This window comes from Stegodyphus dumicola, chromosome 1 (genome assembly GCF_044657685.1).
Source record: "Stegodyphus dumicola isolate Sdum_Otavi_A_Nest chromosome 1, ASM4465768v1".
Taxonomy (NCBI): Eukaryota; Metazoa; Arthropoda; class Arachnida; order Araneae; family Eresidae; genus Stegodyphus; species Stegodyphus dumicola.
The window spans coordinates 218,186,774-218,214,623 of record NC_140768.1 but is presented as its reverse complement, the minus strand read 5'-3'; the positions used below and the strand labels follow the sequence as shown (position 1 = coordinate 218,214,623).

The 27,850-nt window shown below is 34.9% G+C and overlaps 1 protein-coding gene across 2 annotated transcripts in view; it reads left to right on the top strand.

Annotated features, from left to right (window-relative positions):
• The window catches only part of Daao2 (D-amino acid oxidase 2), a 102,174-nt gene that overhangs the window by 45,426 nt on the left and 28,898 nt on the right, over window positions 1-27,850 (top strand). Inside the window, exons 4-8 of one of the 2 annotated variants that reach the window (XM_085825596.1) lie at window positions 625-707; window positions 793-858; window positions 3,877-3,931; window positions 12,045-12,146; window positions 24,364-24,425. In XM_085825596.1, the coding sequence (XP_085681722.1) occupies window positions 625-707; window positions 793-858; window positions 3,877-3,931; window positions 12,045-12,146; window positions 24,364-24,425 (368 nt within the window). The remainder of the gene's footprint in view (window positions 1-624; window positions 708-792; window positions 859-3,876; window positions 3,932-12,044; window positions 12,147-24,363; window positions 24,426-27,850) is intronic. The other variant, XM_085825603.1, reaches the window with a different exon arrangement.

The window sequence follows — 27,850 nt, the reverse complement described above, 5'->3', positions numbered from 1 at the left end:
CTTTAAGATTTCACTGAAGATCTTTAGCTGTGACATGGAAACTTTCTGATTTAATTAAAATTCAATCTTGGTTTGTTTCTATTTTGATAAAAATTCAGACCTCCCGATATGATATTCTTCTTCCGTTCTGCTCCAACTAAAGTATATCTTATTTTTTTGCCTCTTAATTCTTTTTCTTTTTATTTTAATTTCACACTTCGTTGGTTGAGCTTATAAGCAGGTAAACATGGATATAATTTTCTTTAGAAAGCGATATACATCCAAATATAAAAATTATTCTGAATCCCAATTTACGGGGAAGCTTAAATTTTAGAAGAATTTATTTTGAATACAGTTTATGGTTTTTAGAAAGTATTCGCGTATTAATAGAATTTACTACCATTAAAAATCTCCAGAAAAAAATTAAGATATTATATATTATCATTTAAATATTAGGAGATAATATTTAGATATGATGAATCCCTTTCGTGTTGCTGTGGCTCGTATCAAAATGAAATAAATTACTGATTTTACTTAATAGATTTTTTTTATTTGCATGATATAGTAATGAGAATTTCAGTTTTGAAAGAAAAAATAAATTACTGCTAACTTAATCTTGACACTTAATCATTAATTTTTGTGTAGGAGGCACCTCCATTTAGTGATATATTTTTAGAATGGAGAGAGATAAACGCCAAAGAGCTCGCCTTGTTCCCAGAGCGGTACAGGTAAAATCGGCAGTAATAAATTTTTTTCACTATATCTAAACATTTCTAAAAGAATCTCGAATGATGCGAACCATTTCTTTTGCAGGTATGGTGCGTTCTTGACAACACTTTATGCAGAATGTACCAAACTTATTCCTATTCTAATGCAAAGGTGTGTATTGCTTGAAATTAACATTCATTTTTCTAATGAACGGAGCTGTAAAAAAGAAATCTTTAAGTTAAAATATAGGTCATAATAATTTTAGATAAAAAATATATATTTGTTTTAAAATTACCGCCAGGAATCCAATTCTAAAATTTTTTTAATTCATATTTTAAAACAGAAAAAGACATCCAAAATCAAACACATCAACTCGAAAATTAGTTTTAGTATACATATATTTAATTAATTCTAAATAAATATAATCCATAGTAAAAAAAGATCTGAACAATCGGAACTTTTGAATAGTATTTCGCAAAGCGTTAACTATTTAGTGTTGCTACTGCTAAGAAAAAAAGTTAAAAAAAATAAAATCTGAGAGCTTTCATATTATCTTTAGAATTCCTTTAGAAATCTTTAGGATTTCCGATACACAGTCTCTCACGCTGGAGTTAATTTTTTTTCCGTACAGTGTTGCCATTGCTGTCTTTGAAATCGTTGAGTTTATTAATCAAAAATTAGTTAAAGGGTTACAAAATATGAAATCGATAATAAAGCAAATTTCAAATTCCAAATTAGGGCTTCCAGATGATATTCGGTGGAAGATTACGTTATTGAAAATTTGATGGCTCTAGGTACCGTTGTTTTAGCACAATGCAAAAAACATATATGCATTTATGCAGATTCTATATTATTAAGAAGAAATACTATACTTCGTAACTATTTTAAAAAGTAACCTAATACCTCATAAAATAATTAAAAATTCCCTTTCAAAAGCTGGCATTAGCCTTACCTATTTTTAGATTTTTTGAATTAGATAATGATTTTTTATACCTAAAGCTACGGACGGTTTAAGAAGGATGACTAATTCAGAGAATCTATTGTAAAAATGTACAGATAATTCTTGTTTATTCATTCTCTTTCCTCCAAAAATTTTGGCACTTTAATCTTAAATAATATTGTGTACATAGTTTTAAATTTCTATAATGGCCAATTTTACTGCTTTTATTAACAAATCGGGCTTTTTTCATTTTTCGTAGTAGCTTGATCGCCCGCTAGCTTGAAGAATTACGACTTTTTTAACAAATGACTGTTTTTTCCTTTTACTCTTGCTTTAATGGCCAAGTTTTTATAGTTTTAGCTGAATTAGCCATTTTCACTTCGAAAATATTTTTTTTCCATCCTACTAAAAGCCAAGCGCCATTTTGAGATCTTTACACGGTTTTCCGAGGTTTCCGGCCCCCTTCGATAATAGGAGACGAATTGCAGATAACGAAAATCTCTTCGCATTGGCTAAATGCCCACAGAACTTCGCTCCCCCCTACATACGTCATCCGAATGAAAGACACAGAAGTATAGCAGCCATTTTTCAACAAGAGGGACAGCTTTGCATCGCCAAAGGTCAGTTTTTGTTTCTTTTGTTACAAATTTTTCTTGGTCTTAGCAAGACCCACTTAGTTTATTCTCTTCTTAATTTTTGTTTTATTTTATTTTAATTACAGGTTTTCATTACAGTTTTCTAAAATCTATAATTTAAAAATTAAATTGTTAATCTTTAAGCTTGCAGGCCCAGCCCGTATGTTTTTGTATTTTTAGGACTAATAGCTCATCGCTATTTATTTTCGTTTTTATTTTGATTTTAATTTTGATTTTAGTCTAGATTTAGGAAGTTTAGGTATTGTTTAACATATTTTAACACCTTAATGTGTCATTCTGTGCGGACGCGTCGGGAAATTGGAACAGAGAATTGAGACTATTAAAATTTCCAAGACACTTTGTCTAAATTTAAAAAAATTTTTAGCGAAAAAGTTTCAATTGTCTGTTTCGGCGAAACGCGTAATGGGGTTAGCTTGATTCGACGTTCAAATAAATGAAATTTCCCTTGAAAAGACTGTTTGGAGGTCGAATTGGGCTAATTTACCATTTTCCGCTTACTTTTTATCTTTTTCTGTTTTTTAATGTTTTACATGTCTAATGATTTGATTTTCATATGTATTAATTTTTTAAAACGTATTGAACCTTTTGGAACAGCAACTCTTGGTAACTTTTAGGCGAGCTTACTACAATTTTTATATTTAATTTCTTTAAATATAGTAGGGGGCACTAATATTTGGTGGCAAAAGGTTAAACAGTGAGTCGCCGTTTACAGTGAATCAACGCAAAATGCCAAAACGAAATTAATAGCCCTTCTGAGCAAATCGCCACTTTGAGCTAAAAAAATATAAATAAAAGTAAACATAACCAGTCAAATAAAACCAGTAAAAGTCAAACAAACAAATCCATTTTCGCACTTCTGTATATTTTATGCGATTTCTGGAAACAGCGTTTTTCAGAACAACTGTTATACTGCTAGTTCTCTAATAAAAAGTAATTTTTATAACAGAATAAATTATAAATAAGTATAAAATATACATATAATTTCAAAGTCAAGTGAAAAGTTGGCACGTAAATTAAGTATAAATTTAGTACCCCCCCCCCAAAAAAGGCCAACCTACTTTTTTATCTGAGTGAAACTGATATATATATATATTAATAATTAAATTCAATTTGGTTATCTCCCAGGAAATGATAAGACAATTTTTAATTAAAAAACTTTTGAAATGGGAGATTATGAAAAGTATGACATTAAGTAAAGGAAATGCGTATTGTGGAAAGTAAAAATTGTAATATATGTAAAATTTAATGAAAAATTTTTAAATATAAAAATATTTTACAAGAAAATTGCAACGAAAAATCCTGACTTTTCTAGGGGAATTAGTCTGTTTCCATAAAATCAACGAAAATTCTGTCTGACCGCCTTTTGTATCTACAGATGTTAAAAAATGCATCTTTTTTTGCTTTATTATGCCAAGTAAAAATGTATATTGATTTCAATCACCATTTCTTTATACAAGTTGCTATAGATTTTTAGTATAACATACCTTTATGTATCTGATTTAGAGCACAAGAATTATTATTCTTTATATTTTTAGTATAACATACCTTTATGTATCTGATTTAGAACACAAGACTTATTATTCTTTCTTTTAGGTTTCAGAAGAAAGGAGGAACAATTTTGAAACGAAAAATTGAACGGTTATCCGAGGTAAAATTCTGTATCAAATCTTTTTAGAACAATTGACTTTGATTGCAAAACTTTATTTTCCATTCGCTACCCAATCATTTTGAGTTCAGTTAGTCTATCAGTAAAAATCCTTTCCTTATTTCAATATAATGGATATTGAACCTTGTAGGAAGAACAAAGCTAAATTTTCAGAATGAACAAAATACTTTTATTTGAATTTTAAAACAGAACCAAAAAATAAATGCTTCAGCTCTTAACTATCAAAATTTTAAACTCTTAACTACTACAGTTAAAACTCTTACAACTATTAAAATACTAAAATCTTAAACTCTCTAAACAAAATATATAAAAATCTTCCGAATCCCTTCTTGTTGCCACACCGTAAAATGCAAGTTCTCATCCTATTATTTATATTTCACGTTCTCTTTAAGTCACGATCTTTACAAGTCACGATCTTTTCAAGTCATGATATTTACAAGTCATTATCTTTACAAGTCACGATCTTTACAAGTCACGATCATTACAAATCCCCCCACAAGAAGCACATTCGTCACCGTAGAGACAATGCTGCTCAGAGTTCATTGAGAGAGAAAGAGTTAACTGCTAACCTTGACAAAGCATCATCATTCCCATGTGAACTTCCTCTGGCAGATACTGAGCACTTGAATCACAGATTTCACTCACAAATAAATTAACAAACCCTTCAAGTTTTTCTTTAATTCTGCCTTTTTCAGAATATGCTACCCAATGTATATCAGAACATAAAATAGTTTTTGAGGCATCACTGACAGTATATGGTGACATTTCAGATATATTTATTTCAAAATCTTTAAATGAAGCCTTTCCTGTTTCAGCTTGAATAGACTTTTCAAGAGGTTCAGTATCAATTACATTATGTTTAGCTGTATTAAAATCTGCATTATGAATAGAATCTTGATCTGGCTTACCGAATGCATTTACATTAGATGAGCCTTCTTTTTGAATTTGATCAGATGTATGTTGATTATGTTTTTTTTTCTTCTTTGGCTTTCTTTTGCCAGTAGTTTCTTTATATTGAACAGTTTCTGATGTACAAGGTACATTTTCATTCACTGTATCCACTCTTTCTACACAGTTATCACTAACAGAAATTTCAGTTGATGTATCTTGCAATACATGCTGGCTTTCTCCTATCAAAAATGTGGCATCTGAAACAGAGCTTGATATTTTAACATTTGATAAGTCATATGATATTTCCTCTTTTTCACTACTGGTGCCAATACCTGTCATTTTAACAAGACGATTGAAAGAATTATTAGGAACAAAAACAGTGTCAGATGTACCACAAGGAACAAATGGTTGTATTTTCAGTACATCTGAATCTTTAAGTGAGAGTTTATTATTTTCACTTTGGTTGCTGATATCAGTGGACACACTAAAAGGTTCACATTCAAATAAAAGTTCTGCTCTAGGACTTAAACTGAGAATAGAAAGATTTGTCTCATCAAATTGATGCAATGAACGAGTGGTATTGTTTTGCATTTGATTAGATGTTATATGATCCTGTTTCATCTTTTGTTTATGCTTTTTCTTCTTTGCTTTCTTCTTGATACTTTTATCTTCACAGGAGTCAGGTTTTGACAGATGAGAAATATTACTGCTTGTTTCTGGCAGAACTACTGCTTCAATTGTAGAAGTTACATTTAAAGTATCTTCTGAAGAAAGCTGAGTTTCCACAGGTGATTGCTGCTTGTTTGATAAGCATAAGCTTTCATTACTCAACTTCTGAAATAAATTCCTGCTTTCCTTATCAACAGCATCCACTTCGACATTTGCTTTGGTTGGAACATCAGAAGATGAAATAGCTGCAACCGCTTTATCATTAACATCCTTAAATGATGCTTCTTCAATTATACCATGCTCTAAATTGCTAATAGACATGTTTTTATCTTCATCCTGCTCAGACACTTTCTGAGAAATAGTATTATTTTTATTCTGCTTCAAAGTTTTCTTAATAGTATTAGTAGAGTCTGTTCTATTTTCAGATACATAATTTATGCTAAGAGCTGAACCAGGAGTAATTGCTAGATTTGTATTAAGGTTTGAAACTGGATAAACTGGTTCAGCAGTTTGTTTCTGGCCGGGTTTTAAATCATCTTGTATTTTACCTTTTGATTTACGATTCTTTTTTGCTTTCTTACTAATGTCCCTCTTTTGACACGGCTCTGATTTTGATGCGAAGTCAAGCGAATCCGAGTTATCACTGCTCTTGCTTAACATGTTTGCAGCCTTAACAGATGTTAATGGTTCCTTGGAGCTGATATGTTCATCTTCCTTGAAGCGCTGAATTTCTTCAGTTAAATAAGAACTACTTTCTAAATATTTTTCTGAAGCTCTTCTGCATTTTTTTCAGAACTTTTCAGAGAATAAATTTTATTATTATTTTAAACGGGTATTTCTGGTAATTTATTTTGCAATTCTTCACTGCTTCCTATTTCTGGAAACTGGTATTTTTCAACCACTTCTCTATGAGATGATTAGGAATGAAGTAATATGCCATCATCGAAAGTATATGAATTTTTATTTTTATTTGCCCATTCAAAGCATTTTTTCAGAGTTTCGTCTTGTTCTTGATGTGTCTTGAATTGTAGTCTTACTCTGTTCGTTGTTTTCAGAGACTCTATGTTTTCTTGGGAAATCTGATTAACAACAGCCAAATTTGTAGTATTGTCTTCAACTGGGGATGGTTCATCATCTGTCTCTTTGTACTCTAAGGGGGATGCATCCCAATGACGATCACTGCTCCACAGTTCGATATTTCCACAGAGCGTTTCATAAGCCGAAGAACTCAATAGCAAGTCGGTAACTAGCTTTTTTTGAAACAGCACACGTAATGGACACTCCACCGTGAAAATCATCGTCAATTTTCATCTGGAAAATCTTTAGTGGAGTAATTTCGTTTTCACCAAAAGCAGAAGATATCTCTATTTTACTTTCTCCTTCGCAAGGTATGTTGTCAACCAATTTCTCACGGACTATTGAAATTTGTGCTCCCGTGTCTACGATTCCATTTAGAATAATATCTCCACTTTGACAAGTTTTAATTCATCTATGTTTCCAGACACGTCCACTGATTTTGAGACAGGAATAGTGATCTTGGCAGTTAGCACTTCTGGTTTTTCTTTTTCTGCAAGGGGTGCTTGTGTTTGTATTAAGTTGTTTTGTGCTGTTACAGGAGCACTTCTTGGTATCCGATTTTTGGTACATAACTTAGATGTATGACCTTCTCTTCCACAATTATAGCAAGTTAGTTTGAAACTAGGTTTTTGTGGTTCATTACTCTTACGGGATGGGTACACTCTTGGCGTGTTCTCAGCGGACAGCGATTTATTTCTGAAAGCTCTTTCTGGAAGTGGAGAACGAGGTTGCCATTTTTCATTAGTTCTGTCTGTTGATGGATTACCACCAGTCCGTTTTGAGATATTACGAACACTGTCATATTCGTCAAGTTTATCAGCTAATTTGGTTGGAGAAACGAACTTCGCCCAGTCGTCAAGAAGATGGTCTCTTACTTCATATGGTACTCTTTTCTTAATTTGGTCAGTAATAATCAAGTCTTTTAACGCGGCAAAATTTGTGATTTCAAGACCATTGATCCACTCTTTAAAATAACTTGTAATTTCGTAGCGAAAATCTCTCCCTGATTTTTCAGCGCTCTTTTGGTGCATCACAAATTTTTTTTCTGAAGCTTTCAGGATTTAATTTAAATTTCTTCAATAAAATGGTCTTAATGTACTCATAATCTTCAAAATTTTCTTCAGATTCCCTACCAATTAATTGAATGATTTCAGATGGCATTAAAGTCAATAAACATGAAACCCAATCTTTAGGATCAATCTTTGTCCTTTTAGCTTGTCTTTCAAATAAGGATAAATAAATCACAATATCATCGTGTCTTAAATTGAATTTGGGAATAAGCTTAATTAAATCAAAATTATGATGTCCATTTTCATTTGTTGGTGGAGTTTGTGTTAGTCGAACACGAGATTCAATTTCGAGTTTCCTCAATTCAAACTCCATTTGCTCTCTTTTCTGCTGTGCTTCTAATTCTTCTTTCCTTCGTTGTTCCTCAATCTCTTGTTTCCTTCGCTGTTCCTCAAGCTCTTCTTTCCTTCGCTGTTCCTCAATCTCTTCTTTCCTTCGCTGTTCCTCAATCTCTTCTTTCTCCTTTCTTCGCTGTTCCTCTTCTTTTCTTTTCCTCTCTTCAATAATCGTTAAAAATACTTCTTTAGCAAATGATTCATCATATGTATTACTTTGAATTATTTCATTTTTTATCGCCACGATTCTCATACTTGGATCTACTTGAATTTCTAATTCAGCAGCTAAAACCAGAAAATCCTCTTTTTTCCCACGTCCCATAAAAGCCATGTCTCGATTTTAAATAAACCTTATTCTTTGCAAATTTAATAAAAAAAAACTAATTTCTTGTTAATGCGTCCTTCAATTTATCCTTAACATTAGTTAAAGTATGAACTCCCTGATTGCGGTTTTCTCTTTCGTTGGGGAAACAAAAACAAAAACAAAACAAAACAAAACAAAAAAAACAAAAAAAAAAAAAAAAAAAAAAAAAAAAAAAACGACCGTTTCTATGTGTAACACTGTAGCAGCTGGCTGACGCCAAGTACTGATTTCTGATTTTATTCAGTCAATAGACTCTTAGTTTTATAAAAAGCATTTTTTTTTCTTTTTCTATTTAAATATAATTCACAATGAATTTAATTTTGTTCGGCACGAAAATCAATCAGTGGAATCAATACTTAATAAATTGTTTACCTACTCCGGCGAGTCAAATGAAATTACATTTGAACACTGGCGTATTCATTACTTTGACAAGTAAATAAACTAAGATTCCATGACGGAAACAATAATTAACTTTTCATAATCTTAATTAATTATTTTACGTTTACAAGGTAAATTGAGCTCTTACCTGAGTTATTTTGGTTCGTAATTATATGCGGGGAAACTCCGATCCTGTCGGCTGCGCCAGTAAAAATCCTTTCCTTATTTCAATATAATGGATATTGAACCTTGTAGGAAGAACAAAGCTAAATTTTCAGAATGAACAAAATACTTTTATTTGAATTTTAAAACAGAACCAAAAAATAAATGCTTCAGCTCTTAACTATCAAAATTTTAAACTCTTAACTACTACAGTTAGACTCTTACAACTATTAAAATACTAAAATCTTAAACTCTCTAAACAAAATATATAAAAATCTTCCGAATCCCTTCTTGTTGCCACACCGTAAAATGCAAGTTCTCATCCTATTATTTATATTTCACGTTCTCTTTAAGTCACGATCTTTACAAGTCACGATCTTTTCAAGTCATTATCTTTACAAGTCACGATCTTTACACTATCATCCTGTCACCTGTTGAGCACCTCACTTTCTTCCGCTGTGTATGCAAAATAACAATCGAATAAGAGTATATAAGGTATTTCTCTCGCCTTCTTAGCATGCCATCGTAGCGTAATAGTCAGCACACTCGCGTATTTGAGAGATTCGAGGAGAGGAAGGGGAAAATGAGCAATCCGGAGAGGGCATTGCTCATTTTCCCCGTCTCTCAGCATAAAAAATCATAATGTCTCTACAAGTATTAATATCAATAAATCTGATGTGGACATTAAATATACGCAGTTTTTGTGCACTTCATTTAAACTTATCGCCTTGAATTTCATAAAAGATATTTTTTTCATTTAATAAATTCAGTTTTCACTTCGCGGCAAGGCAAAAATACATAACTCAAAACATCTTCCTTAAATGTTGTAAAATAAGATAAAATAAAAACCTAAAACACTGAATACAACAAAACAGTTGAAAAATTGTTGTTTGCAATTAAAATGAGAGTTTCTACGTAAGAACAAGCAATTCAGACAACAGGCCGAAAGACAAAATTTTGGTGCACCAAAATACAAAGTTAACTTTTAGCCCCACTGGGCAGAGCGACACTGAAGTTAGTGCACCAGCTGACGTAATTCACTGTGTTACTAAGAGTTTCAAATGTAAACAGATTCATGCCATGTTAAGCTTAACTCCACTTACGCTTTTAAATTATTGATAATTCTAAACTACTGCATGAAGATTATTCTAGAGGCAGAAAAACCTTAACCGGAACATAAGAACAGCATGATTCAATCACTCTAAAGCAAAAAATGCACTATTTACCAATACATAAGAATAAAAAAAATGGCTCTCACCCAGCCGGGTAGAAGGGTAGATGTACATATAATTTTAAAAAGAATATATAAATGAAAAATTATCTCCTGGTAAATGTGAAGTATAATGTAGATAGTAAATGTATAGTAGTTGTTACCAAGACTCACTTGTCTGACCTATAGTCAGCCTAAGCCCACGAAATTCCTCGTGCCAAGGAGAGGAAGTTACGCCTACCATTGGCAACAGCCTTGAGCAACTTACAGGTGACAGTGGGATTTAGCTCAGTTCCACTCCCAGTTTTGATGGAGAGCACACCGGGGCAGAGATCCGAGGATCTCGCGCCCCTTTTCCCTACCATCAACCTGTCGAGAGGACTTTCGGCTCGCCGCATATTTAGAGTGCCCCCATGCCGCATGGGCATTACACGTTTACAAACATCCATGCCTTCTGCGAGATTCGAACCCGAGCCCTTCGGCATGGCAGTCAGTGGCGCTATCCACTAAATTTAAACAATTAAAACAAGCGAATCATTACTGATTTCACAGAAAGATTCCCGATTTTTCAAGGAGAATTATAATCTCTTTATGCAATAACAAATAATTCATGAGGATTGAATTTCGTCTTTTCGCATTTCTGAACAAAATCCTTATTCCAAATTAAAATTTTCTAATCAATTTTATGAAATCTGAATTCAAATCTTAAATAATTTCAGAAACGTGAAAAATTCTTGACACTATGATAGGCATTTAATTCCAATTAATTTCAGAAATAAATAAGAATAAAAATAAATATACTATTCATACAGAACAATGCTTAAAAATAATGATGAATGAAAAAAATGCAATAAAAATTAAGAAGCAAATGAAATGGAAGAAATATACAAATAAAAGTCTAATAAACAGTGGGTTTTTACGTATCAATAGGCCAAAATTATTTGTAAATTTTACTTCTATTTTACCCTAACCAAAGATGATTTCAAAATGGCGCTTTCATAGCTACTTTCATGAAGCTGCTAAGGATCGCCATGATTAAAGTTATTTGCCATCATTGATTGAGTCCATTTTAGTGTTATCTTATCAGTTGCTTCTGTATTGGCGTGAAAATTGAGACAGATGGGGTTTTCCATTGGCACGAATTTTCTTATGTTTCTGGCATGATAAAAAAAAAAACAACCTTTAAATAGATTTTGCGAGATATGTACACACGAGATTAGATAGATTTTGCGAGATATGTACACATATACGTAGGTACATATAGACTTCACGAAAGTATCCCCTTTGAATTCACTTTAAATCGATTTTACACTCCATTTTGGGGGAAAATCTTCGTTACTCTGTTATCATGTGCAGACATCATGAAAAAAAAAAAAAAAAAAAAAAAAAAAAAAAAAAAAAAAAATCGTCCAAACCCGTTTAAGAGCTGTCAAAATGGATATTTTCCATTACCATACTTCCTTTACTACAAGGAATAAAAAGAGCATTTATCAATTTTCTAATTTTTCCAACGCTCCTAAAATTCTAATCTTAGATTTTTCAAGTTTTTTTACTATTTTTGTCAATAGAAGCCTCTATCCTTCTCATTACTCTGTCAAATGATATCCTTATAAAATAGTTATCTCTCCTCCTCTATTTGCAAAAAATTTTTTTTGCTTTTGAAGATGAAGTGATCACCTTCGAAATAGATAGAAGATTTATTCAAAACCTGCTCCAATCTCTTTTTGCCTCAATGAAATCATATTAATTTGCAGTTTCTAAAACCGAATTGCTCTTCGAATAATGATTTCTTCTTTTAGCACTAAAGCCATAGAAGTTATTAATATGAAACTCTAATTACATTATGGCATGAAATTTTTTCGTTAATGTAAGATCCATTCAAGTAGAAATGATTATGCTAAATTCTTCTTACTTGATATGAATTTTTTTTTGTTAATATAGCTATCTGCAAACTACGACGTTGTTATAAATTGTCCAGGGGTAGAGGCTGCTTATCTGGTGCCTGATTCTGAAGTGACGCCTATTCGTGGACAAGTTATGCGGGTAAAAATTCCTATTAAAATAATACTGATTTGTTTTTTAAAATTTAATACGAAAATTAGAAAATGAATTTGAAGGTAATTATAACTTATATACATAAGAAGCATAAAGATATAAAACATATTTACAAAACGTTAATAACGCAACTACAGTTGAATTTGTTAGTTGTTGTAAAAGAATATTAATAGCGTAAATGGATTTTAAAATATCATTCACCTCCAACGCAGTTTTTGAACTGAATGTAACCCAACATATAAGTACCTGGAATTCAATATGTATATAGGATTGAAAACGCAAGGCCATTGACGGGATAACGGCCATCCACAGCACAATGGCATTTAGGAGAAGATATATAAGGGCGAGGGAAGGAAATGAGATAGTAGACTAGAGATAGGCAATAAAAAAAAATGAGTGTTGGTACGAGCGGGTCAAAGAATGCACATCAATCCGCTCTCATTAGGCTACCAATAAAAGCATAAAATATCATGACAGACCTTTTGGCAATATCATCAGAACAGTGACGGTCGCATCGCCATACGTGACCTATATGAGCGTCAGTTCGAGTCGTTACGAATAATGTATGGTGTTGCGTGGCCGCAACTTGTCCGCAACAGTAGTAGTGACTGCTATGAACTGGAAATTACACAAACTCGTAAGAAGGGTTTAATCCCTTTTTATTTCACTTTAGAAATTAGAGTTGCGTTCACTTGACGCTCACAAACTACGCCGACCCGGCGGTGTTACAAAAATAGAAAAGTACAACTAAAAATAAATAACAGGATGCATAAATAACGAGGTCATTACCTACGAGGCTCTATAAACGTGACTAACGTAACTGCGTTTTAAGATACAGCTGAGATTCAGCAAACTTTCTGATTAAGAAGTTGAAAGATTCAACTAACTGCCGAAGTAGGCACACAGGCCGAAACGCGCGGTTCTTAAATTTCTACCTAGCAACCTTCACGCTCGGGATTCAAGAAGCACACACTTACAAATCTCGTTTCCCTTCTATTTAACTCAAATTACTTCTGCTAAAATTTGAATACTCTGCGCGTTCTACTAAAATTTACATACTCTGGCATTGGCAATTCCAGGGGAAAATAAAGGCTTGACAGGAAAGATAGTTTAAAATAAATGTTAGTTAAAATAAATATAAACCCTACATTTGCCGCAGCCAGAATTTGGTAAACTTGGAAGCAGGTCCTAGAAACGACCTTTTGAAAAAGTTTCCACATTCTGATCTAAAACTCAAGAACCCCGTTTACATAAAACAAACTATTTCCTAAAAAATTACAATAATTTCTGTAGATGCATAAAATTACCCTATCTTCTTACAAGATCCTTTCTGGTCTTCAGCAATCAATCTTTTCTCTTCCTTCCAGCATCTGGAAGGAATAAGTATCAGTATCTTCTAAATACATTATGATTTACACTTTCTTAACACTGGATAAAGTTTTCGTTTTCGATCCTTTTATTTTCCTTAATTAACTGCTTAATCCACATTCATTCAAGTATTCAAACATGAATTTAACTTTACCCTGGTTCTCCACCATGTGTGGTGTCAAACGGGAATATTCGTCTTTTAGTATTACAACACTTCCCCTAACCACAATGATTTGTTAGAATTCCGACAACCAAACAGACACACCTTAATCGACATACTGAAACTCGATGAGCTATGTTTAACAGTCTTAAAATTCAAGTGTAGGTGGAGAACCCTACAAAACACATTCATTCTAATTCCCCCTCATTCATCTTTAGACATGCAGGCTTTCGCTCTAAAGCATGATTTTATCTACAGTTTAATACTTAAATTTGAATTCATTTCTTTCGAGTATTTACTTTTAGCATCTAAAATTTTATGCTTCTAGACTAAATTCTACTTTTACATAACTTTCAAGTATTTGCCTATATTTACAAAATTCTAAAACATACTTTTACAATTTACCATAAAATGAATAAGATAAAAATAAAATTTTACTTCCCGCTTTCTTCGCCAAGCTGGCGGCACTGAAACTAAATTTTCCATTAATACAAGAATACGAAGTTATTGTACTTTCGGCCAAATTTTGGCTTTAACATAACAGAATTAGTCTTTCGACCAACAGGAACTGCTTGCTCTTAGATTTTATACTTAAAGAAAATAATACTTTTGCCTTAGCTAAATAAAGTAAAACCAAACTAAGTCTCAACCGAGACAAATTGATTTCCGTCAAAACATAGAACTTCGTATTTACGAATAACATTTCGGAACAAAAGAAAAAATTTATAGAAGATTTTAACTTGTCTTTGAGTTTTCGATGCTTGGAACTCCGACATCGTCTTCTGGCAGAATTGGTCCCAAGTTATGGAATTCATAGAAGTCAATCTTCGCCTTTGGGTTCTTCGAGTTTCGTCCATGGTGACTTTTCTTTTTCGCCCTCTGTACGCCAGCCTCTTGGAGTGGTAGTCTTCGGGTTCCTGTCTTTTACGTTTTGCCCGTGGACGGCTGGTCTTGGCGGCTTCCGGTCTGGACTCTTGCTTGAATTTCTTCTGTTGGTGACAGTCTTTTCGTTCTTCCTTCTGTCTTTTTGTTCTCGTGAACGGCGGGCTTGTTTGCTCCTGACTATCTGGCCCTGGAAGTGGTTTCCTCGACGCAGACTTTCTACTGTGGAAAGTTGTATCTGGTCTTTTCCTATTTACCAAAGATTCTTTACGAGGCGGCGTTGATTTCTTGAATGCTGGAGTCTGAGCATTTTCCTTCCTTCTTTTCGGGACCTTATAATGACTTGTAGAAGGGCTAGGTTCCTCTTCTGTTCTCTGCTTGTTGGGTTTTGGAGCGGGTGGCGTTACTTCTTGACCTTCCACTTCTTTTGCGCTTGTGTCCTGCAAGAAACTTTTAATGATTTCAAAATCATTTTGATTATAATATTTTTTCACCTGGTCGGGACTTGCTTTACAGATTTCCCCCCTCTCGTTCTTAAGGTACAATACGACTCCCTTGATTTCCTGAATTATATAGGGGCCTTCAAATTTTGGAGCCAACTTTGCAGTGAAATTGTCTGGGGCACTTGATAAAGAAAATTTCCGCTTTAACACTTTATCCCCAACTTTAAAATATGCTTCATGGCGTTTTCGATCATAGTACCTTCCTCTCTTTGTTGCACAAAAAATAATTTATCTAGTGGCGTAATTAACTTCCGTCCTAAAAATAATTCTGCTGGAGTTTTCCCCGTAGTATCATGATTTGCTGTTCTTAAAGTATAAGCTAATTAATTTGTGTAGCCATCCCAGGGCTTGTGATGTGTGCTAACATAGCTTCGAATTATTTTTACAATATTTTTATTAAGTATTTGTGCGATGTTTGCCTGTGGTCTATACGGGACCATTTTGACATGGCGTATGCCAAGTCCAGAGCAAATGTTTTCAAAAATTTGGCTAACGAATTGTTCACCGTTATCGCTAATGACTTTTATCTGTGCACCGTATTTTAAAATGGATCTGTGTAAGAATGCATCTGTGACTGTTTTGGCTGACGCGCGTTTAAGTGGAATAATTTCTGTCCATTTTGAAGAATGATCTACAATTACTAAAAGAAAAAGATTTTTATTTAACTCACTCTGGGGGAAAGGACCAAGAAGATCTATGCCTAAAATTTCATTCGGAAATGTAGCGCGAATGCAATTTAAGTACCCGGCCGGGCTGTAATTAATATCATTTATTAACTGACATTGATTGCAGGACCTGACATACGCAATTACTATTTTGTATAATTGCGGGAAATATACCGCCTCGCGTACCCGTTTTAAAGTCTTTCTGACCCCTAAATGACCCGCTGTTTTCGCGTCGTGTAATTCCTTCAAAATGCTTAATCGAAGCTAGGCTGGGATGACTGGTTTATATTCGAAATTTTCGTTTGTTGCTTTCGTATAAAACAATAAATTATCTATTATTTCATAGTTTTCTGCTCTACTTCTTATTGAATCGATATCTGTGTGTTAAAAGCTTTCGGGTTCTTTCAAATACGCATAGATACTTCCAAATTCAGGATCAGCTTTCAATTCAGCAATAATTGTTTTTCTAGAATGTAAAATTTTTGAAGTCAACACAGCGCATTTGAGTTCATTACCTTCATCGTCTAGTTTTATACGAGATAGTGCGTCAGAAACATTGTTTTCCTTATCCGATTTATATTTAATTATTAGGTTATACTCTTGAAGTTTTAGAGCCCATCTTATTAACTCGGGCGTTAGGTTTTCCCCGAGTAAAGTCTACCAACAGCCGCATGATCCGAAAAGACTGTTACTGGCGCTTTGCCGAAATAAACTCGAAATTTGTGTACAGCCATTAATACGGCTAATGTTTCTCTCTCTGTAGCTGTATAATTCCTTTGCGTAGAGTTTAAAGTTTTACTAAAAAATGCCAAAGGATGGCCATTTTCCATGAGAACCGAACCTATGGCATAGTCCGACGCATCTGCTGCAATTTCTAGGTTTTCGTCCCCTTTCGGGAATTTCAAAACAGGGGCATTGATGAGTGCTTCTTTTAACCTTTCAAATGCAGTATTTACGTCTGCTGTCCACGTAAACTTACTTTTCTTTCTTTTAATTACTAACAACGGTTCAACAATGTTCGCAAAATCTTTTATGAACGACCGATAATAAGAACATAACCCAAGGAAAGAAGAAAGTTTTTAATCGGTGTTGGGAGGTGGGAAATTCTTGATGGCTTTTATTTTTGAATCCTGAGTTTCTATATCCTTTTGCGAAATTTTATAATCCAGATATTTAAGTTCTTTAGTCGCGAACTTGCATTTTGATGCGTTAATTTTAAGACCGGCCTCTTTTAATAATTTAAAAACCTCTTCTAAATCTTTAATATGTTGTTCCAACGTACTACTCGTTATAATTATATCATCTAGATAGCTTAAAGTCGATTTTCCTAGGACAGGCTTTAGAACAATGTACATTGCTCTCTGGAATGTTGACGGGGCCCCACACAACCCAAAGGGCATGCGTAAAAATGCATAAGTGCCCGATTTTGTGATAAACCCGGTTTTATGTATGTCTTCGGGTCTCATAGCTATTTGAAAGTAGCCAGACGTTAAGTCCAACGTAGTCATGTATCTCGTAGACTTAATCTTTCTAATAATTTCCTCTATAACCGGCAAATGGTAAACTGGGAATTTAGTAACACTATTAAGCTTTCTGTAATCGATAGCAAACCTCCAAGCTCTTTTATCCGAGGGAGGGAACTCATTCTTTTTCCTACAAAGTACGACTGGACTCGCGTACTCACTATTTTTGGGCGTTATTATTTGGTTCTTCAACATTTCCTGAATGTGTTCTTCAATTATTTGTTCTTTTTGTTTATCATACCGGTAAGGTTTAGTCCTACAGGGTTTGTCGGCAGTTAATTGTATATCATGCGTAACAATTTGGCAATTACCAGGCCGTTCTGAAAACAAGTTCGAAAAAGTACTCACCACTTGCTGGATGGCTTGGCTTTCATGGTCATTCAAGTGGTTAAGGTCCATTTGCGGTTGTTTCACTGGCTCCACCACCCTCCGATCCATTTCCAGCACAATCGAATTTTCCTGAAAATTGAGTTTGGCCTTCGCGACCTTTAAAAACTCCATGCCTAAAATGACTGGACTCTGCAAATTTTTGACCACAAAAATTAATACTTTGACGCTTTCATCTTTTACCTGTATTTGTAATCATGATTTTGCAATGCATTGACAAGTTTTTCCTTGCGCTGCTATAATTTCTGTGTTTTTATTTTTAAATAATCGTAACCTATTAAAATTCTTCTTAAAAAATGTATCACTCATAAAATTACCTTCTACCCCTGTATCGATGAGGGCTTCTACTGGTACATCGCCAACCAGGACTTGTATAATCGGTAATTGTGAGTTCTTTACCACGACCGTATGTAGGTATCTTCTTGAGGGTTTTTTCGAAACTTCCGTGGTCTGAACCCTCGCTTTTACAGGCCGCTCTACTCGTTTAAAGCTTTCCTTTCAACTTCTGTCTTCTGGGTACGCGGACGGTTGTTTTAAAATTTCCTTTTTGGGCCTTGACCTTCGAACTTCGATGAGTTAGCTTGATAGCTCTTTCTCCCATAAGAGCGATTTGTGTTTCCGGTCTGTTGATTTGAGGATTGCCTTCGGAGACCTTGAGAATACGATGCCCCTCTAGCTTTTTCCGCTATTCTGCAATTTTGGAACTTGACCGCCAACTCGAAGAGTTCCTGCAAGGTGCTTGGGTTTCGAATTTCGAAGTAATCTTGGACAGCAGGTAGCAATCTTGGTAAGATTATTTCAATAATCTCCGCGTCGGGTTTATTCTCATACAGCATATCCGTCAGCTTAACTTTTCGCAGAATAAAGTCCGTCAACTCTTCTATATTTCGTTGATAAAAACTATATATCTCGGCTTCTAGCTTTGCTTGGTCTTTCACTATGGGGAAGGCCTTTAATAATGATCTTTTGAAATTTTCAAAGGTATATGTTTGGCCTCCGAATTCCCCTAATAAAAATTTCCCTATATTCTTTCACCATAGTGAGGCCTGTCCTCTTAGTGCAGACGTGGCAATGGCAACTTTTTGTCTTTCAGGCACAGGGTATAGATGGAAATGATTTTCGAGGCCTTCTAAAAATATCGCCACCGAATTTTTTCCGTCGAAATTGACGTTTGGCTTGATCGATGCTCTCATCGTCTGGACCAGGTATCCAAATCCTTCTAATTGGTTTGACATTTCTTGTTGTAGGAATTGTACAGGAGCTTCCATCCAGTTTTCGGCCATTTCAGTTCGTAAAGTGTTCGGGCGCTAATATGGTGTTGCGTGGCCCCAACTTGTCCGCAACAGTAGTAGTGACTGATATGAACTGGAAATTACACAAACTCGTAAGAAGGGTTTAAACCCTTTTTATTTCACTTTAGAAATTAGAGTTGCGTTCACTTGACGCTCACAAACTGCGCCGACCCGGCGGTGTTACAAAAATAGAAAAGTACAACTAAAAAATAAATAACAGGATGCATAAATAACGAGGTCACTACCTACGAGGCTCTATAAACGTGACTAACGTAACCGCGTTTTAAGATACAGCTGAATAAACTTTCTGATTAAGAAGTTGAAAGATTCAACTAACTGCCGAAGTAGGCACACAGGCCGAAACGCGCGGTTCTTAAATTTCTACCTAGCAATCTTCACGCTCGTGATTCAAGAAGCACACACTTACAAATCTCGTTTCCCTTCTATTTAACTCAAATTACTTCTGCTAAAATTTGAATACTATGCGCGTTCTACTAAAATTTACATACTCTGGCATTGGCAATTCCAGGGGAAAGCAAAGGCTTGACAGGAATGATAGCTTAAACTTAAAATAAATGTTAGTTAAAATAAATATAAACCCTACAAATGTACATGGACACTGCATGAGGTCATGCTTCTACCTAGCAGGGACAAATGGGCATCAATAAGCACTATTTCAGTAGTGTCTACTTCCATGAGCGAGAAGCCGTGTCAGCAAATAGTAGTATGTCTTCAGTGATGAGATAGCATTTGCGTTGGACATTAAATGACGACATGTCCACAAATAAGTGATCAATGTGAAATTCAGCTTTATTGTGTAATGCTATCAATCCTTTTCAGCTTGAATAACTGACTTATGGGAAACCGTGTCTCGCTAACAACACGATTTCATCCAAAACGTTTCAAAGAAATTAAGTTCTAACCCATTTCTCACCCAGTTTCTAATAAGTCATCGCGCCTTCCCCACATATTACTTCGACAGAAATATTTCTTCTACCAATATCTGCATGCGTGGGGAACGGGAAGATCCATTACGTCTGCCAGTGACCAATGACCAATGAGTTTCACCTGGAACATCCTCAAAATATTGAGTGTTAAAAGACTAATTAAAACTCCAGCTTGAATCAGCAAAATACATAATATCTTGAACAATCTAGCCAGTGAAAGCACAAACTTGTGTCAAGTAACATGGCAGAATACGAAACTGCTATCACTAATATCATCGCTGAATTGCTACAATAAATGTTTTTAGTAATTTCATTAAGATTGTATTACTTATTCAAAATTCCGTGTTAGGACAGTACTTAGGATTATAATTAGAGCTGTATTACGATTATAAATAAGACTGCATTTAGAATTATATTGTTTTAGGACAGAATTTATATACAACTGTCTAATTAATGATGAATTAACTTGATCAGTGTACCAAGTAGTGCTGTACCAAGGCAGTAATGAAAATGGAAATACACTCATGTCCATAAATTAGGGATAATGCAAAATCAGGCAAAGGAAGAGTTAGAAGCAAAACAAATTTGACTTATTTGTAGCGCTTATTTATTAAACAAAAGGTAAAGAGCAAAAAAAGATGCTATATGTTTGATATTATTAAAAAAATTAGCGATTTTTTCTCCCTGGAGGAAATTACGAAAAACACCTATTTACAAAAAATCAATATTACATAGTTGGTATGATTGTCAATACATTGTATGTCTCCCAGACGATGCAATGCAGTCCGTACAACGCCTAGGCATGCTGAGTATCAAATTATCGATCTGATCTTGGGGAATATTACATCACTCAAAAAGCAATGCACTCCGAAGTTCCGGTAGACATGTAGAAGGAGGTTGACGGGCTGCAACTCGTCGGCCAAGCATGTCCCACACGTGCTCTACTGGATTCAAGTCCGGTGAGAATGCTGGGCAGTTCATACGAGTGATATCCCCCGACTGAAGGCATTCGCTTACAATGTTTGCACGGTGAGGACGGACGTTTTCATCCATAAACACAAATTGTGCTCCCATGGCGCCCCGAAACAAACGTACATGTTGTTCCAGAATGACTTCTCGATAGATTTGGCTTGTCATGGTTCCAATTTGAACATGCAGGTCAGTTCTGGAACCCTGAATAATTCCACCCAAACGAGCACTCCTGCACCACCGTAACGGTGTCGTTCAATGATGTTTTCTTGGTGGTAATGGGTACCTGGAGCTCTCCATATGAAAGTACGGCGAGAATCAGACTGCAAGTTAAACCTGGACTTGTCGGAAAACAACACACAAGCCCACTGTTGCGGTGTCCGCAATGCATGCTCTCTACTCCAGGCTAACCGCAGGCGACAGTGAGTTGCAGTAAGTGGAACGCATCTGACAGGTCTACGAGCATCTAGACCAATCAGCCCTAAGCGTCTGTACACGGTCTGCCTTGAAATTGTCGTACGAATGGCTAAAGAGAGCTGACGAGACAGGTCTGAGGCTGTGCTCCGCCTGTTTCTTTTGGCAGTAACTGCCAAATACCGGTCCTCATTCGGCGTTGTAACTCTGGGGCGACCTGTGCTGTAACGTCTACTCACATTACCATCATCTTGGAATCGTGGCCAAAGCCTGGAGATGACACTCTGGGCATTTCCAAGTTCGTCTGATACTTCCAGTTGGGTACGCCCACATTCCAGACGGTCGATAATTCTACCACGTAAAAAATCATCCAAATGCGTCCTTTGTGTCATAACTATTCGGTTATTGCACTGAAATGCTTATAAAGTGCCTGCGAACAATTTTACTTCTTTGCCTGTATTCCTTATATATCACTCTCTTACACTCTCGTCATTGTGACGTACCATCGGTATCATCTGGTTACTTCCTGAAATTTGCATATGATTCTTGAAGAAATATGTAGTGATTTTACAGGTGATATATTTATTTTAGAGTTCGATTTCCGCGTGACTCCAAATTATCCTTAATTTATGGACATGAGTGTAATTTAATTTTTTTTTCAGCCAAATAAATACTGGAGCTGGTCGTTCCTGAGTTTGCTGAACAATGGAGGTGGCATTGTTCAGCAAACTCAGGAACGACCAGCTCCAGTACTCTGCTACCTGTTGTGGATTTGCTCGTGGGTAGGTGTCCAACATGGATGCTCACAGCAGTGATTAGGCAGCTCTGGTCAAGATGGTTAGTGTAAAAGCGTTATGTGGTCGCTAACTGGAGACAGAGTCGTGCCTCTTCCACTTCTACCTGTACCTACAACCAAAACATCCTTTGTTGTTCTCCGTACTACCTTCACTGCAGCACAATATGTAAATGACATTCTGGAGTTGTTGTTACCACAGTACTCTCAAGTAATTTATTGGCAAAACAGTGCCCAGATAACGTGATGTATTCATAGCTTAGAGAACTCTGTGGTGAAGTCCATGGACTAGAAAATCACCATCATGTGGATACTTTCTTTTAACTAGACCAATTGTCCCACTCTTGAGTTCTTAAAGCGTTTTCAGTTGATTTAGAGGCATAAGGGCTGAATTATTCTTAGAATTTGACGTTACCTTGTCCTGTCTTTTGCATTATCACTATTCGCTTTTATCATGTGTACATAATTCTTGCAGGGTGTGCATTACATATTTATTTATTTTGAGTTAAAGCGGGTAATTTGTTTAAATTTTGCAGGTATCATTCGCCTTAAAATGTATGAATTGCGTAATATTTCAAACAAAAATATTTTGTAAGCAGAAGTTTTATTTGTGTTTTTATTATTAACGAAATGACCAAATAGGTATGATTTATTATTTCATGCATAATAAGTAGCGTACGTTAACAGTAATGTGTTTCAAATAATAATAGAATTTGTGAAAGAGAAGCACGTAAATTTGAAATTTAAACTTAATTTATAATAGTTTGCATAAATTTAAATAATGTATACAATAAGTTTCTACGATATGTATACAATAAGTAAGGTGACTAATGCATACAATAAATTTGTATGATTTATATGGCTGTATCATTTAGCATTAACTAGTTATTTATAATTTAGCCTTTACTAATTCTTCTCTTTTCCATTTCCTCACCAGAATGCAAATTATTCAGAGAATATTTAAGTCAAGGGTTTTGGATTGTAAGAGGCAGAAACTCGAGAGACAGACACAGAGCGTGTTTCTGCTTCTCGAAGCCACGTTACTAGGCACGCCAGCTCTGATAAGACTGTAATTATTCTGCTTTGCGTTATAGTTGCCGTCATTTAAAACTGTACTTCAGTCAGAATTTCTGTGCCAACTTATTTTTAAATTAAATTGTGAAATCTTTTGACAACTAGGTGAAATTTTAATTTCAATTTGACTATTACCTTAAGTTGCATCGTAAGTGGTAGTTGATCTTGTCAAGCACGAGACCTGCATTTTATGTTCAAATTCTAATTCAATAAAAAGGTTATTTTCTTCACCTTCTAAAGTCTCTGTGGTTAACTTCAGACTAAACGATATTCGCACCAAGTCTGCTAAGGTTTGATACTAGTTTATGATACCAAGTCAAACTTTATAAGTTTACTTTTAGTTTACAATTTAAATTTGTTTCTTAGTTTTGCTTTTGGAAAGAGAAAAGTAAATTTCTGTGATAATCAATTCTTTCTAAGATGATGGAAAAGAAAGAAAAAAACTTTGGTTCTCTTGTATCTTTATTTTTATCTATTAAAAAGAAACTCAAAACTTTCGCATATCATATCTTAAGAATAAAAATGCATGGAAAATCCGAATAAATCGGATTTCTATTAAGTTTGATGCTTATAAGATGACACAGGTACCTCTTATTATTGTTCTTTATTTGGTTCTGTGTCCTGTCTAAAGATATTGCTATTTAAATTAAAGTGATATTTAATTTCTATAGAGAATGTTTTAGAAAACCACCATCATGCGGATACTTTCTTTTAACATGTGGATACTCCCCCCCCCAACACTAGAAAATAAAAGTTTATTCTTTTTCATAGAAATCACGGAGCTAGAAATACATTATTTTATTTTTTATTTCCTCGGAATAGAACTTCACTGATTTACGAAAGAAAGCAGAAGAAAATATGTAAAAAGTAGTGCATTAATGTACTAATTACTGATAATTAATTAATTTAGAAATAAGGACTTTTTTAAATTTCCTTAATAAGTTTTGATTTCTCTATAATGACTTCAGCTTCATTACTGAAAATATTTCCACCACTGACATTCAAAGTACGTTGTCAAAGTATTAAATTTTATTTCAGATTCGCAATCTTATTCTAGAATGCTCTTTTGGAACATTCCATCTGAGGAATATTTTTTCATGCATAAAATTAATCATAATACATATTGTTTTTTTAAAGATCTTTCATTTTTTCTTTTAAAATTATTTTTTACGTATTTTATAATTATCAAAAATCTTTTCTTTTGCTCATGTTTTTTAATAAACTGTAGGTTGATGCTCCATGGATAAAACATGCTGTATTTGCTGACAACGATTACTACATTGTACCTAAGTAAGAATACAATTTTTGAAATACTACTTTATCTCCTTTGCAAAACTTTTATTTTTCCTCTGTAGAATAATAATAATAAATAGTGCCATAAATCGACTACTCCATCTCAAAGTTGAAGTTTTCACTTCCGTTTGCTTCTTTTTGCCCAGTTTAAGGAAAATAAACGTAAGCTGTTTCTTGTTAAATTTAATCCCTTTTGGCAAGTTTCTAGGACCCAGTTTGCAACGCTTTCATGTACGATTCATGTTTCGCTTCTGCAATACGCAAAGCACATTTATTCTTCAGTATATTAATTATTGTGATTTCATTTTTCTTCCACTCACATATGCAGCTTTCACCAACACCAAACATCCTTGTTGCAGCACGATTTCCATTTTCCACAAATTGAATGACTTTGAATTTAAAATCAGCATTGTGTTGTTTTTAGTTTGGCAGGAATCATATTTACTACCAAAAGGAATACTGGATTAATTGTATTGCAACTAAAGCAAATGCGATTGCAACTAAAACTTTCGATGTTCACCTCAAAATAACGGCTTCAAATGACTACAGGAAGAGAAAACGTCTGACCCCGGGTTCCGTGAATCCGTTCGGTCGAAAGAGCACTCTTATTCTAAATTACGTTCTTCTTTCTTCGAAACCCTAGAATAACATTCTTGGGCACAGCTGCATTGAATACAACCCATTCTCTTTGCACAATTATTTACTCCCTCAAGAATTTCTCCCCCACGCACATTGCTCCCCTTATCGCTTGTTAAAAGTATACCGTTATTCGGTTAAAATCTTTGAATGAATGAATGGCTTCAAAGGAAAGAGAATCACACATATATCTTTCGAGTTTCTTCGTAAAGAAAAAGGTATGCGTTATACGGCGAATATACCTAAAATTTAAAAAATATAGTTTAAAATTATAGGGCACGTTATACGTCGCAATATACGGTACTTCCTCTTACTCAGCCTCTATCTGGCCGGAAGGGCTATTTTTTTTTTTTTTTTTCATGAGAAGAGGACGCTTGCTAATTGCGAATATACGTTAATTGTCACGCTACTGCAGGTTTTAGCTGTTGATGATTGTGATTCAAGACAATTTCTTTTTATGTCCTTTTCTGTTTCTACATAATCTTCATTTACTTTTTTAAAAATGGCCATAATTTGAGCTACTATGTCCTTATAATCCGAAATTTTGCTTCAGTTAACATTTCTTATCATTCAAGCAGTTTTTTTTTTTTTTTTTGTGTGTGTGTGTGTGTGTGTGGACGCATAAGTGATTTATAAACTTTGTTATATTCCTAGCTAATTTAAAGTTATTCGGAGGCTAGATCTTTATTTGAACTGTGAAGCGACTATTCGCCAAGTTCAACTTTTATCAGTAAATACACATAAAAAGGATGAAAAGACCCTTTTATTCAGCTTGTAAGGATCTTAAGTTTTACTAACGTTTATTTTATTTTAAATCTTTACTATCACTTCTTATTTTCTACTTCCGGCCAGAATTATAAGCGTGAAGGTATTTATGCAAAGTTTGTCTGGCGAACGCCACGTATTTAAGTTGTGGCCTTTTGCCAAGTGAGAGAGAGGAAGCAGTGAGTCAAAGCAGGCCGCTTACCTTAGAAGTTACGCAGTTGCTGTTTGCCTTCCAGGCCAGAGGTTTTAATCCTCTTGATAAATTTAAACGTATTGTAGTGTTTACAGTCTCTGTACTACATACGCTTCCTGTTTATATAAGGCCAATCTTCCACGTTTATTATTCTAAAGTTAAATTAGAGTTTAGTTTTATTTTTATACTTTTACGTTAGACCCCAAGTAGCGGGTCAGTGTTTTCCGAAGTACGGAAGTTATTGTATATACAGAAAAATAAAGGGTTTTGTATACCCTTCGTCTGTATCCTGTCTACTTACCACAATTAGTGAACATAGCTTTAGTAAGCTCTCTGTTCCGAGTCAGGTCCTTGTATGTTCCCGAAGAAGGTAAGAAGGAACATTGACCCTGATAGTGGCGCCCAACGAAGAAGAATAACCATGGCCGAGTTTCAAGAAGAACCTGTGCTGCCTGCAGAAACGGCTCAGAATCCAGAAATGCCAGCTGCCGCCCTGGAAGGATTTGGTTACATCGTCCAGACCATGCGCGCTTCGATGAAACCAGAAGCAACATTTAATGGAAACTCACCGGTAACCAGTTTTTTGGAAAAATTGGATGACCACTTCATGCTCTACCCCGTGCACGAGTTTCAAAAAGTTACCTTAGCTACCAGCGCTTTGAGGGGCCAAGCGCTTAACTGGTTCAAATGTATAGGCAGAAGTCTCTTGGGTCAGCAGGAAGTCCCACCTATACTTGCGAAAATTTCAAGACTGCCCTACTAAAAGCCTTCCCTGTTGTAAGGGTTCGTGCGAAATTAGAAACGGAAATTTCAGTATATATCAACAAGGAATCGAAAACCTCTCGAGCTTTATTTTAAGAAAAATTCACGTTTTCAAACTGTTGTATGGAAACCGTCCGGATCCTGAAATAATTCAAGTGATTTTGCCGAGGTTACTGCCCCAAGTGCAAGACTTTATTGAATTACGAAATCCGACTACACTGGAAAAGTTATTTGAGCTAGCAATGCAGTTTGAAAGTAGAAGAACGGCGGACGTCGAAAGAAGACGCCAATATCAACAGCGAAACCAATTTGGTACGCCAAGACTACAGCAAACTCAAGCACACGGCTACGGAGAAAAAGCGAATCAGTGGGCAAGGAAACCCGAGCATTCAAAAACAGCCGGCGAACGTCGACAGTTCAATAGCAACCCAGGAAAAAAGTCTCAAGGCCAGTGCAAAAGAAGGAAAGCACGGAAAGGAAAAATAATTTAAACTAAAACGGATTTCTGCTGACGGGAGGGTGCGGAAATCCGAAGGCCAAGGAAACCCCTCTTCCTACAAGTTAAATACAGTAATGGTGAAAAATCTGACTCTTCCGAAGATTGAAGTGTTGGTGAATAATATCCCAGCCACCGCACTCCTCTCTAATGACGAGCAAGGAAGAATCCGAGAAGTGGTAAGTGAATTTGCTTCGTTATTTAGTGATATTCCAGAATTTACTCAGGTTACTAACCATAGTATTGACACCGGAGATGTAATGCCAGTTCATCAAAAACCATACCGGTATGATAAGAATAAGGAAAAAATTATAGAATGGCATATTACCGATATGCTACGTAAAAAGATCATAACGCCCATCTCAAGTAGTTATGCTAGCCCGGTGGTTTTATGTAAGAAAAATAATGACTATCCTTTGACGCATCCAAAAAGATGGAGATTCGCGATTGATTACCCTAAATTAAACTCCATAACTAAATATCCGGTATACCCGTTACCGATCATAGAAGAAATTTTAAGGAACATAAAATCAACCAAATTTATGACGACTTTAGACTTAACGACTGGTT